We start from the raw sequence: 14394 nt of genomic DNA on the forward strand, positions 1-14394 counted from the left end.
CCAAGCCATAACAACTGACATTATTCTGAAGCTTGGGTATAACTAAAGATCTTTCAGAGGCATAACCAACACCACAGAAGATGTACAGCAGCATCCTTCTGACTTAGTTTTAATTTACAAAAGCCTCAACCTCCTTCCCTTCTCCCCTGAAAGCTCTCAATCACAGCCCTACAACAGAATTCATGTTAGTCCCCATCAACAGCCAACTAAGTGCTCCATTCCTCAAAAGAAATACTTGAACATAGCGTTGATACTAAGCTATTTTGTTCCAAAGATTTTACTTGAATGGTAGTTGAAAAAAAAAAAAAATCCTGATTAAAGTAAAGCTAACCCATTGGCTCAAAATCACGTTTGGAAGCTTTATATTGTCGTCATCTTCATCCTATGCTGGCCTATTTTAGTGCTAATCTCATGTTCCCAAATGAAAACTATCATTCAACAAACAGAAAGCAATGCAAAGCAAAAAAAAAAAAAAAAAGTAGCACACAGTGGCTGAGCTGTGGCTCATCCTTCCCACACCCTGTTCCCCTGGCAGCTGTGAAGGCTCAGCCCTCCAGCACAGCTGGTTTCAGGTGTACCACAGAGGTCAGAGAAGCTACAAACACAACTTTGTCGGGGGAAAAAAAAAATGCATCCATGACCAAAACAATGGCAAAACAGCAAGAAAAAATATCAAATAAATTGCACATGACAACCGCACTAGATCAAAGTGCACTGTGACTGTGCTTTGTCTCTGTTAAAACCCCAAGCTACCCCAAGAGAAATATCCCAATTCTATCTCCTGCAGACTGATACCCTAGAAGATACATACACTGCAAAATATGTTAACATTTCACCATGACACTGAAGATACCAAATGTTATACCTAAAATACAACAAAAGCACTGATAAATCACCATCACTGCCTCCTCCAGAAGTACAAAGGGAACCAAATTTCTGTCTTTAAGGCACAGCTACAAGGTCCTACCTTGCTACTGACTCCATACTCTGACAGAAGTAGGTAGAAGCTCCTGTCCACATCTCGTATTGTGGAGTTCAGGAGAGCAATAGGGAATCTGACCTAGCCCCACACCCAGTTTTTCCACCACACAAGTAGTGGGTTTTTCAGATCACATTCTGTAGCATTGAGTTAACCCCATGCAAGGCCAGAGGAGTTTTGGCATATCTGCAGCCTGGCACTAATTCACAGACATGTAAGCTTTTGCTCGGTTCTAAGCCCTTCCTGGATAAGGTATTCATGCCTGATCCCATTTCCTTCTGCCGCTGTGCGTGGTGTGTTAAGCACAGAACTTATTCCTATATGCTTCCCAATGCAGGTAGTGCTGAAGTAGCATCTGGTACTTCTGGTTACATTTCAAACAGCCGCCAAACATTAAAAAAAAAAGTTGGACACAGTACAACTAAACCTGAATAAGATTCCGTCAGACCAGGAGAAAAATACACCTTAAATTTCAGAGATTCACTCTGCACAAGAAAGTGAAGCCCATATTCAAGAGCATGCAGTACAAGTTACTTGCAGGAGAAGACTACCATTTCCCATTACCAGAGGCAGGGCACCAGCATACCAATAATTTGAAGGTGTTAGGAAACTTTAATAACAACAACATTTTCCACTAGACTGTTACAGAGACTGGTTATATTTAATACTAAAGCTGGCTTTAAAAGTAATTCAGTCCGATTTTTTTCCACTTTCAAACTCCCAACTTTCTGGAATACTGTCATAGAATCAGGTGTCAAAACCCAATAATTATCAGCCTGTTAGTGTTTCACTTTTACTGAAATGATTTTGCTCTATTACAACATTCCAAATTCCCCCAGGCACTTTTTATTCCCTGTCAAAAATCACAGAATCGCCATTCAAAACCAGACAGGCAGGCGTATGGGTCTGAATAAAAATTAGCTTTTTTCTTTCCTCTCTGGCAATTTTGCTTAGTAGGCCTAGAAAATAAAAAGCCATGGGAGAGTAGGGAGAGGCACACTATCTTGAAATCTAGTTCCTCTCAACTCTTAACATGCAACACCAATTTAATGAAGTCCATTGCAAGCACCAGCCCACGGAGCACAGAGGTTGGCTCTACACATCAGTAGGAGAGAGAAGGGACACCAACAGTTCCCCCAGCTTTAAACAGGGCTGGATTTGTGACCATTGACCACAACCTCCTTTCTAAGCCATCATCATCTCTGAAGCACCTAAGCCTATTCTGCAGCAACTACCTGGAGCTCCTGTTAGTGGGAACTCTGGTGTTCACAGTGGTCTAGCAGAGTCATCCAAGAGCTGCTGGCCCTCAGCATGCAGCAAAATTAATTATGTGGAACAATCTAAAAACACAGGTTAAGATAAATATTTACACGAGTAAGACTAGTGCTGGTCAACTTCTACCTTACACTTAGGGCAAGAAATGCTAATAGAGCACAAATGTGGTTTTTCAGGTATCTTAACAATTTGAAATTTGAATATTATGCAACATCAGCCAAAGTCTTAAACATGAAATATCTACACTGTAAACGTAACTACAAGTTTATAAAGAGGAACAGACCACAGCACATTTCCAGAAATAGCTGATGGGTCCTTTCTCTTATGTACCAGGGAATACTTTACACGAAACGCAGAACTTGAACATTATGTTCCTGGAGGTAAAATGCAACTTCTCATTTGAGGAACTGAACTAATAGGTTAATGAACCAGTGCTGCAGGGATAAGTACTCTGAAGGATGTCTCTTAGGACAAGACTTTGTCTAGGCTATGGAGAATTTGCATAGATCAACAAGGACCTTACTGACAGTAAGGTTACAACAGTGCACAAAATTTACAGGAACAGCACTCCTCTGACTCGAGCAGAGCAAGTGCAAGTTTTTTAGGACTTTTACTGCATCCTTGAAACAGAGCACAATACAGTCCAATAGCAACAATAATCCCCTACAGAGCAAAATGGCTTTTGGGTTTACCAAATTCTCAGACACCCTGAGCAGTACAGTTACCTTTATGTAAGTGCAGAAGATGTGAGAACTTTAAAAATGGTTCTGTACCCATATAATAAGCTGAAAGACACACAGCTGCAGGAGTTTCACAATTCTGTCACTATTTTCACATACCTTGTGTGAAACAAGTAGCTCTTCCCTCAGCTCCTTACAATATGTAGAAAAAATATAATGTGCAACTAACTCCATGTACAACCTATTTCATGTTATATATATATATATATAACAGTTTTATATATATATATGCTGTCAAGGACATTTGAAAAAAACCAGAGGAAGACAAGAAATTGTACACATCAGATCTGTAGAGGAGTGACAGGTCTCTCCCTGGCACAGGAGTGCCACCATTCCTTGCTTATCTTTGCTAAAATGTACTAAAAGCAGCTAAAAAGAAGATAAATATTTCCCCAACATTAAGTTCTCCATGAGAGCAAATGCTGCCATCTCAGAGATCTTCCAAATCAAAAATGGAAGAGAAAACACATCAGCAAGTGTATTTATAAAGAGAAAAAACAATGCTTCCAATGCAAGTCTCATCTTAAGAGCAGGTGCTTTGTGAAGAAGTTTTTCAACACATATTGTACCACTAGAGTTTTCATGACTAGTAACAGCATGAAGAATGAAAGCTGCAATCCCAGAAACAGCACTCACAGCCAGCAAATGGCAACAACAGAAGAGCGGACCACTGGACTATGAAGAACTTGCATTTGTCCTGGAAAACTTGGGGCAGCGACTCAGATACATAAACTATTCATAAAACCACAATTTTTTTCAGGAAGAAGAGAACAACTACTTGCAAAAAATGAGAGCAATTCTGTGGGACAATTGCATCTCTCTCTTTTTTACTGACTTTGAATTATCTGCAACAATGCAGTCCCAACCAGTAAATCTAACTTAAAACATGGCTGGTTTGGAGAGGATGGATTGGTTTTGTTTTAGACACACACAGCTCCCACTTTGTGCCACAGTGTCAGAGCTCAGTTTTCCAAGGCTGTGCTCATGTGTTCTATAGCAGTCACCAGCCTTTCAAACCAGAATCGAAAAGCAACTGTAGAATGTCACACCCTGTGTCTCCTGCAAAATAGATCTAATTTTCCATTACAAACTGGTGATTGTTCCTGGGCAGGGGGAGGGAGAGAGGGACTAAGAAAGGCAGCTTTTGTACTATTTACCAGATTTTTCTTCTATTTCTACCACCCTCCTTCCTACAATTCTACAAGCTGAACGACAGCCAGATAAATCAACGAAACTATTTTTCACTGAAATAAGACAACAAAACATCTGAGAAGTTTCAAAATACAGTTCAATTTCACTGTTCAATTAAACCCTTAAACACAAGCACATATAATTACCTTTAAGAACTCACTAATTGGTTAAAAATGCACATCTTAGAACATGCTAAGAGAAATAGCTTTCAGAACGTTACACTGTAGCACTCAATGAAACAGGAAATGAGGAACAAAGAAAGGAATTTCATAGATTCCAGATGTACTCTAACTGCCAGCTGGGAAATACAAGCAAGAATCAACTCCAGCCTTGTAAAAAGCTACCACTAACTGCTTTCTTCTAGAGTTCTTGAATAAAAGTAAGTAGCTGTAAACAATTTGTAAACAGAAATATTTTTAGAAGGAATTGGAAACAGTAATAAACTTCTTCCCTTCCCTCCTATTTTTAAGGAGTTTAAAACTCAGCCACTAGTTCATCTGGATTTTTGATTTTTTTTAAACATAAGAAATCTGTATAAACAGTCATAACAGAAGCACAACTTGCAAATAAAGTATTTCAAGTTGTTCATTTTCCAATACTTGGAATATTAAAGCTGAATGAAACTCAAAAGCAAGGAAAACTTTTTAAATAGTACAGTTGATTTATACTACATGCCTTCCATGCAACTGGAACTGAATGGAAATTAAATTTACAAATTGCGATAAAATAAATTATAAGTCACTTAGATTTTTTTTTTTATTCCTACATCTATAAATTAAAACTCCTTCAAAAGTTCAAACACCCTTCTGTTCCCTGTGTAACACAACATCTCCAATGTGTCATCTTCCTTTTTTTGAAACACAAATTCAGGCCTTTCAATGCAAACTTCTTCTAAACGATTTTGAAACCTCTTAGTAACAAGTTTAGAGAAAAACAGACAAGTATATTTCCTCCCAAAGTCACTGTAACATATGGAAAGAAAGTTTAAGCATAAAGCATGCATCTTATGGAACACAGATTTGTGTCCCCCTCGTCCCCTCATCACAGAAATAGTTGTTCTTCCCAGCTTTAAGACTCTTCATTCATTTGTTGCACATGGAAGAATTGAGACACCTCATCTAACGTTCATCCACCTACTAGCAGCGTATAAAAGTACATTCATATTTATGCAAATTAAACATTGCATCAAATGCTAGCTGTTCAAACCTATCAGTCATTCTGAAGTAAGTGAAACCCTCTTACCATCACATCACCCTAATCCATTCCAGTCAGTGGCCATGCAGTCACAGCTACACACCTCAGCAACAGGGAACAGCAACATTCAGTTGTTGGGCTAATGAAGGGACCTTCGTTTTGCCCCAGTGCTCTCTGAGAGGTAATAACACGCAAATGCACAAGTCTCTAGCAAGGCAGAAAAAAATTATAATACTTCACAGTCTGGAATGAAAACTGAGCGGCAGAAACATTAATCAGAAGCCTCAAAAGCCTTTTCAACATTTGTGTTCTTCCCTCAAGAGACTTCAAAAACACAGATACACTATATTTTTTTCCCTTTCAGGCAGAAGGGGAAAAAAACCCAAACAACCCTCAAAGACCTCAAACTTTCCATTGAATATATGAAGTGTTTTACAGCTGGCATTGATCCATTAAAATTTGAGAAAGGAAAACAGGGAGAAAATATTCCAGTTCTCCAAAGTTTTGAAGCCTAACATCTCACTTAGCAAAACTTTCACCCAGAAAGCCTTCTATAGGAGGAAAACGACATGCGAAGTTTCAGGGAAGTTCCTTTCCCCCTGGTAGAGGTTAGGATGGGAGAGGAAGGAAGTTAGATTTGCTTTGTTTTTACTCCAAAACAAAGCTTTTATTTGGGTCCTAAATTCAGTCACCAGTCCACCATGCTAAAAAAATTCAGACACTGCTAAAGAACAGACATTTCATAAGGCAGTAAAATCAGAAGGTTACAATGGGTGAGTACACAATCAGCTTTTCAGTTTAATAAAATATAACCTGTTATTAACTCCAAGATTGAGTTTTTCCTTGGTGTAACCACAAAATATAAAAACCTCCACTACTAGAAAGTTTAAAAGCACAGCATTAAGACTTACTAATGTGTGTTTTGACTATTAATATAAGCCTTAGGTGACTTGCTCCCCAGAAGCATTAATGGTCCACTAGCACACACACATTAATTTTCCTTTGACATAACTGGCTGAACATTTGTTGGTCAGATCAATATGAGCAATGCAACTGTCTAATATTTACATCTTTTACAGCATGCAGCCAAGTCTACAAGCCTCTGATTTTATTCTAGGCTTCTTGCCCTCACAAGAGCTAGCTGTAAGATTTATTCTCCAAACACATCCGTTTGCAAAGTGCATTGTAACAACATGAGAAGTGTTAAGTACTCCTTAACAACCCAAAGTGGATTTTACCTCATCCTTTCCCCTCCCCCATCTCCTCCAAGAAAAAAAATTGCTACATGAGATAATCAAAGACTTAATTCGAAGCTCACAGAAGTGCAATTACTGGCTTTAACATAATTATTCCTAATTTACACTCCTGTAATGGAGATCAGTCAGTGAGAAAGGATGGAGCGGAATTTTAACCTGATTAATACTATCAAAGGTATTTTTGATGAGGTGTTTCAAATGTATTTTCTAATCTTGGTGTAGGCAACACTGTTCAGTGTTTACCTGAGGTCTTCCTTAAATGGGAGCATCAGCGCAATAAATTACTTCAGATGATAACAGAATGTTTGACAACATAACTGCATAAATAAAAATCCTGCTTTGATGCAGCGAAAAGGCAGAGGGAATTATATTAAGCATAAATATGATAATCAACGTTAGGTGCCTCAGCTTTAAAAGACAAGTGTGCAATGGGGAAATGGGGCAGCATGCGTTACTATTAATTAATACCAACTAGAGCACCTAAAATTTCATAAACAGCTAAGGCTGTTTATGAACTGAGTGTGAGATTCAAATAGTTCTCAAGCAGAAGGTCAGAGATACAGATACATCAATTTGTCAGATAATCCTTTTGGTGCTCTCTCTGGAGTTTTAACATTTATTCTGCAGAGCAGCTGACCAAGCTGGTGTGTACTGGCAGCTAACAAATACAGCACCAAATCAAGAAAACCTATAGTAAGGAAAGGGAGCAAACTGAAGAGCACAGAAGTCTGACCACCAGACAATCACTTCCATGAAGAGACAAGAAAATACTTCTCATGAGACAGATTAAGTAACAGTTCTTTCAAATGTATCAACTCCAGAAGACCAAAAAACCTAACAAGTTTGCTTACTGACATCAGAGGCCCTGAGCATGTTTGTTTAACAGATTCACTCCTGTGAATTTACCTCTACACAGTCTAAAAACCAAAACAGATGGGCTTCCACTCATATATGAATCCTTCTCTACTTAAAAGAGAATAAGGCTATGAATGGAATGCTATGGACTTTGGTATCAGGCTGGCAGCCCCAAACACAAGCATCTTCTATTTCTTCAAAACTACATTTACTGCAGCATTTTCCACTGCTACCTCTGTTTCCTCCTCTCACTTGCAGAAAATACGGTCTTGCTCCAGCCACGGCTGTTCTTGACAGTCCATAAACAGCCAGGCACTCTGCCTCTAGAAACAACACTGGACCCAGACCTTTTCCATTCAGCACACTGAACACAAGCTGGTCAGAACACAGCCACCACCAAATCTAGCAATGTCAAATACTGAACCAGCAGTGACAAATCTCTGTAATTTATCTGCACCTTCCATGGCCTGTGAGACTCAAGCCTTAACGAGCATTTCTACAGTCAATGAATAAGAATGTTAAGGCGCCACTTTATTTTACCTATGCAACATCAATTTAAGCTGTACTTGTTAACTTTTTAATGTGAAAAAAAATCTTGAGAAGTCTTGAATATATTCAGGGTGAGATGCAAATAGCTTTTCTTCCTTTCTTATCTTCTTGGTCCTCTATCTTTGAAACACCGGAAAAAAACATTGTTATCTATATAAGAAACATTTCACACTTCCTAAATAATTTTCCATTATATATATATACGTGTATATATATATAGTGAGAGAGAGAGAAAAGTACCTGGGAAAAATTCTCTCATTCTAAAAATATCTATTCCACAACCTTGTGCCCCATTTAAAGGGGAATAAATCCTTTTACAGTATTATGCAATGAACATATTTAGTCGTAATTACTTCTACAAGTAACCACTTAAGGCACTAAATCCTAGCAGACAACATTAAAAGGGACATCTTCTCAAGACAAAATGGATTTCCCTGAACAACCTTAGTATTATTAGACTAAAGGGAGACCTTACATTTGTCAGGGATAAGATAAACTTGTTCTTAGCCTGGGAAACACAGAGACATCTCTCAAACATTTACTCTGTACCAAGTTTAAGGGTGGAAGTCTGTAAATACCTTCTCTTGGCAACTGACCTACTTAAACACCAGTAAACTAGCACTTAACTAAGTACTTTGCCTGACTTCGCCCAAGACTCTGTTTCACAAGTTTAGCTGCTTTCACAGCGTCTTAAAACTACATAGCTCTCCATTAATTAGTAAAAAAGGCACACTAAGAATAAGAGGCAAAGAGATGGCACATCTACAGACCAACCATCCTCATTTTGTCAACTGGACATTAACAAGGTCTTACAGTTGCTAGAAAATGGGGTGAGTTTAGAACAGGGTAAGCTATGTATGAAGCACCAACCCACATCAGGCAGGAATCAACTTTTATCACAAATATTTCACTGCTTCATGATTCTGCTCACAGTTAATGCTAAGGATAGCTTATGCCACTGGAATTCCCACATTTGAGACTAAGGCCTCAACACCTTGTAACCACACAAAATGGCCCTTTTAAAAAAGATAATAAAAGATTTAGAAGTTCATGAATGTCTTAAATTGCAAAAAGCATTCACAGTGCACAAGTGGATTGTTATTGTCTGTCAGCTCAAAAGTATCATGAGCAAAGGGTCCTTCTCATTATATTACAGCCCCAGTAAACTCTCAGTGTGCAACATCCTCCTGCCCCAATTACTACTTTCAAACTATCAGACAGAACTATAACAAGCTCTACTACTGCTAGAAAAAAATACTATTTTAAAGCAGAGCCAAATACCCCTAAGTATAACAGTACTAAATTTTAGGGACTTGAAAAGCTTGCTAAAGTGAAAATTCACAAATGAGCTGTTTCTTTAGATTTTTCAAGTATAAACAATTTCACAAAGTAAAATCTGGCAGTAGGTTCTCTGCTAGCCAGCATACAGCTTTCAACAACAGAAATGCTAAACATGAGCTTTTATTTTTTCAACTGAAAGTTTAATAGTTGATGCCATTTAAGGAGAAAAAAGGTAGCAATTAAGTACATCATATTTATTAAATATTAACAGTACAACAAAAGTAATGTTGTCAAGCAGAAGGACTCTTTGTAGTTTTTCCAGCCAATCATCAGCCATAGAGCCTTATGTTGTTTCCTTTCAGGTTTTGAAACACTGACTCATGGAAATATCAGCACTGCACACTTCCTCAAAGTGGCAATCTTATAGGAAGTGTTTGTTTAGTCTTACATGACACATTGTTTTGTTTATGTATAAGGGATTCCGGTAAAAATAATTTTCAATTAAGGAAAAAAAAGACATAAGCACAATGGTTTCAGTTATGGGAAGCCAAAATAAATCAATTTCAACTAGACATCTGAACAGCACATTCATTAACACAAGTACTACTTTTTTCTTTCTACTGTACATTACTTCCTTGCAACATGAGCAGAAGTTGCCAGGCATTAACTTCTTTCAATTCAACTAACCACAAAAGAAACTGGACAAGAGGCAGCACAGTAACAACTCCTCTTAACACTGGTACCCACATCAACAGTTCACATTGCTGCTCCACAACCTCAGCATCCCAGTGAGACATCTTTAGGAGGTGCCACACCATTGCCAGGTCAACTGAGTGAGGCAAACACACAGCTTCCTACAAAGCTTAACTGCTTCAACACTTTCAAAAAAGGAGACAGATGACTCAAGCTAAATCCAAGCTTGACTAGCAACAACACTCCTCAGAACATGGAAGCACTTAAGAGATCCAGAACGTAATAACCCACCTAGCTTAATACGGCTGATTCCATGCAGCCTATCAGTCCCAAAAGAACAAGTTATACAAGCAAAAGAAAATGCCTTTGTCTATCTGCAGCTTCTTGGAAGAAGACTTGAAAGTCTCCCAACTGCATCCGCCTCCCCATTAAGAGGCATGCCAACATGGGTGTCCACTCTGTTTGCACTGATTCCTCAGTGAATCAATCCTACATTTTATACAATCTATTCTGAGGCACACCTGTATATCAGCGTCCCCATTCATGATTTGCCAGCAGAGGTGCTACAGAGAAGGAAATGTCTTATCAGATCAAGCACAGAATATCTGAAAGTCAGAGATCAGACAGAGCTTGGCTATGAAACAAGCTCCCAAAGAACAGAACTGACCATTTCCTCAGCATGATAAATCAAAGCTAATCAACATGGAAAATGACCTACCTTTTTACCCTCAAATAACTTTTCTCTTAACCCATTCACTGAAAGATTAATGCCTCCTGTCACTAGAAAAGAGAGAAAACTACAAGGCACCCATGGGAATGGGAACTGCTAAAAGAAACGTACTATTGGCAATAGCTGAAAAAAGTAGTGTCCCTCCAATGTTCATCACCTTTTCAGTGGTGCCCAGCAACACGATGAGGAGAAATGGCCATAAATAGAAACACAGTTAAGTTTCACCTCAACATGAAGAACTTCTTTACACTGAGGGTGGCAGAGCACTGGCACATGTTGCCCAGAAAAGTCATGGAGTCTCCCTCTCTGGAGACAATCAAAAACCACCTGGACACTTTGCTGTATAACCCATGCTAGGTGACCCTGTCTTGGCAGGGGTTTGCAGCAGATGATTCCCAGCGATCCCTTCCAACCCTAACAACTCTGTGAGTCTGAGACCTCCCATCAGATCCAGCCACAGGACTTCCTGCAGGGAGCCTACAAGCTCCACATACAAATTCTAGAAGATTAGGATTGCTTTACGAGGCCAATCTGATTAGGAATACTTCCTCAACCCATCAAAGCAATCCCGCCACTTCCTATTTTTGTGAAAATCTCCCCAGAGACAGTCAGCTACAGAGAGGAGGGTGATTTTGCCCTCGGGGGGCAGAAAGCGGCGGGGCTGCCAGGCCGCGGGCAGACGGAAGCGCTCGGCTCCGCCCCCTGCCGGCCAGCGGCGGAACGGCGGCGCAGCGCCGGGCATTGTCCTCCACATCCTCCGGGAAACACCTTCCGCCGCGACCGCACAAGCCAAGCGCCGGGATGCTCGCGGCTTTTCCTCTCCCTATCCAGCCTAAAACACAGCGGAGATCTTTGCTGCAGTTCTACAGGAATCAAGTGCTTAGCTCTCACAGGGGCTCCGCTCCGACAGCTGAAGCCAGCAGCAGGATTAACTTTAGTCCGCGATATGATGAGATTTATCTCAAGACTTTTGCAGCTGTTATCGTATTTGATCTCCTCAGCAGTTCAAAGAAATTCCCACACTCTCGTGACTTCAATCATTCAGGTACACTATTATCAGTGTTTTCTTCTCAAGAAAACCCCAACTAATCAGCCACAAACAGCTTAGCCACAAGTCACCATCCTATACGCAGGATGCGTTCTTAGCCCTTTTACTAAAAATCACCAGATGGAAACAACTTGCAATATTATCACTCGTATGGTGTTCGGATTTAATTCAGGTATACTATTATATCAGTGTTTTCTTCTCAAGAAAACCCCAACTAATCAGCCACAAACAGCTTAGCCACAAGTCACCATCCTATACGCAGGATGCGTTCTTAGCCCTTTTACTAAAAATCACCAGATGGAAACAACTTGCAATATTATCACTCGTATGGTGTTCGGATTTCTCCCTTGTGCAAAGACCTTTTTCGAATACCCCTCCCCTCTTTGAAAAGAGACAGAGAGAAAGTCTCCATCCATACTCTGTAGTCTTACTGAATCTCTTTGCTGGATGTACACGAGAACATTAAAAAACCACATAATTTTTAGTTTATATGATAAAGTTTTAACCCTTAAGAACTGCTATCACTAAACTACCTGTTGACAATTAACGAGGAAACGATCCTAGCAATGGTCTCTTTGAAATGCTAACGCCACTGTCCAATAATGAGATTTTCTACGTAATCTCACGTTTCAGTTTCATCTAACACGCCAACTGGAGGCTGCAAATTTGCTTCCGAACGCAGGGAAACGCAGTGGGATATTTTTTTCAAGAGCTTTATTAGGAAGCCACACGCCCTCGGTACCCACCGCTGTGAGCCCGGCGCTGAACTTCACCACTTCCCCTGCAGCTCGCAGCCCCATCCCGGGGAGGAGAACCGCTCGCTCGACATGTGGGACTGATTGTCTTACGGAAACGAGGGATTTCCCTCCCAGCCGGCACACTCAGAACTCGACCAGGGAGAGTTTAATCCGCTCGCTGACATCTGTCGCTTACTTTCTAATAATGTGGTTTGGAACTCGCTCAACACAAGAAGAAGAGCGAATCTCCAAAGGCGCGAGTCGGAGGAAGCGGTGAGGAAGCGGCAGCAGCCCCTGCCTGTCCCCCTCGCCGAGGGAAGGGGCTGACACCGCGGCTCCTGCACACAGCCGCTTTTGGGCCGGCTTCCCACCAGCTTCGCCAGTAACACACAGTGTTAAGACTCGGTGGCCGCCTTCAAACTTTTAGAGCGCAGCTCAGCAACAAAAATGAAAAAGAAAAAAAAATAAAAGAAAAAAAATCCTAACTAAACAAAACAAAAAAAAAATTCCAAAACCCGCGAAATCTGCCGAATACCCTGCTCCGCCCGGACTCCCGCCGGCGCCGCTCGCCTGCCGGACGCACGGCGCTGCCCGCCCGCCCCGCGGCACCGGCCGCCTCCCCGCACCGCCCGCCCCGCCGCCCCCAGCGCTCCCCCGGCGGGACGCAGAGCGCAGGGCAGCGCGAAGGGGCGCTCGGCACCCCGCCGCCCTCCGCTCCAGCGGGGCTCCCTGCCCGCTGCCCCGCGCGCTCACCGATTTTAATCCTGACGCTCTGGAAGACCCGCAGCCCCTCTTCCTCCACCGCCATGGTGGTGCTGCCGCCGCCGCTGCGCCTGACGCTCAGCAGTGCTGAAGCCCCGCCGCCGCGGAGGCGCGGGGTCCGGGCAGGAGGAGGCAGGCGAGATGCTCCGCCAGACGGGAAGGAGGGAGGACGGCCGGACGGCTCGGGACGCACCGCGACCGCGCTGGAGCGAGCGGGGCACGGAGCGGCCGCGCAGCCCAGCGGAGCGCAGCGCCCGCCTCCCCCCCACCGCGGGCTGGCAGCGCCCGCCCCGCCACCGGGGGGGAGCGCGGAGCGCGGCAACAGCTGGAGCGCGGCCGCCCCCCGCAGCCCGGCCCGGCCGGGACCCCCGGCGGGCAGCGCGGCACCGGCAAGGGCTGGCAAGGGCTGGCTGACGCCTAGCCCCGCTCCAGTGCCGGCCCGCAGCAGCCACCGGGAACAACCGTTGGCGTCATGGCGAGAGAGAGGGAGGGAGGAAGGGATGTGCAAGTCCTCTTTCCCACACAGCCATAAAGAGAGGGCTCTAGCGATGCCCCAGGTTGAAAGCCATTCATTAGCGAGGAAAAGAAGTCCCGTATTAAATAAACAAACCCGTTTGGGCGCTGGGAGCAGGCCAGTCTGTCTTCCTGGCTCCACTTGATCAGCGGCAAAGCTGGCTCTACCTGATTGCACGGAGAGAGCAGGGAATTCAGATTTCAGACTTGCATGATTACACATTAAACAGCAAGAAATAGGACCTGTGTCAGTGTTCAGTGCCAAACTTTGCGTCTTGTAAAGTCAGTAATTGAAATATGTTTTCCCTAAAGGTCTGGCAAAAGCAGAGCACAAGGTTCAGTGGAGGTCTACAGATTACATTATTTCAAAAACTAAAAAATCAGATTACCTTTGGTGCAGTCACAGTCGCCCTAAAGAGGCTTGGAACATCCCTATGCAGAACAGCCCAGACACACCACAGTTCAACATGTCTGATAAGCACAATAAAATGCCCTTCCTCAAGCCTGCAATTAAAATTTAATACTTTCCTGTTCTAGCTCTAATTTCAGGAGTGATAGAAAGGCAAACTCACTGAGGACAATCTATACATG

The 14394-nt window shown here is 42.3% G+C and overlaps 1 protein-coding gene across 2 annotated transcripts in view; it reads right to left on the reverse strand.

Moving 5' to 3' along the window:
* Positions 1-13541, reverse strand: part of RASA3 (RAS p21 protein activator 3) — a 130087-nt gene extending 116546 nt beyond the window's left edge. For both annotated transcript variants that reach the window (XM_041418144.1, XM_041418143.1), the window contains exon 1: positions 13282-13541. In XM_041418144.1, coding sequence (XP_041274078.1) covers positions 13282-13336 — 55 coding nt within the window. In that variant the 5' untranslated portion in view covers positions 13337-13541. The remainder of the gene's footprint in view (positions 1-13281) is intronic.
* Between the last annotated feature and the right edge of the window lie 853 nt (positions 13542-14394).

This window comes from Onychostruthus taczanowskii, unplaced genomic scaffold (genome assembly GCF_017590055.1).
Source record: "Onychostruthus taczanowskii isolate IOZ18803 unplaced genomic scaffold, ASM1759005v1 scaffold58, whole genome shotgun sequence".
NCBI classification, from domain to species: domain Eukaryota; kingdom Metazoa; phylum Chordata; class Aves; order Passeriformes; family Passeridae; genus Onychostruthus; species Onychostruthus taczanowskii.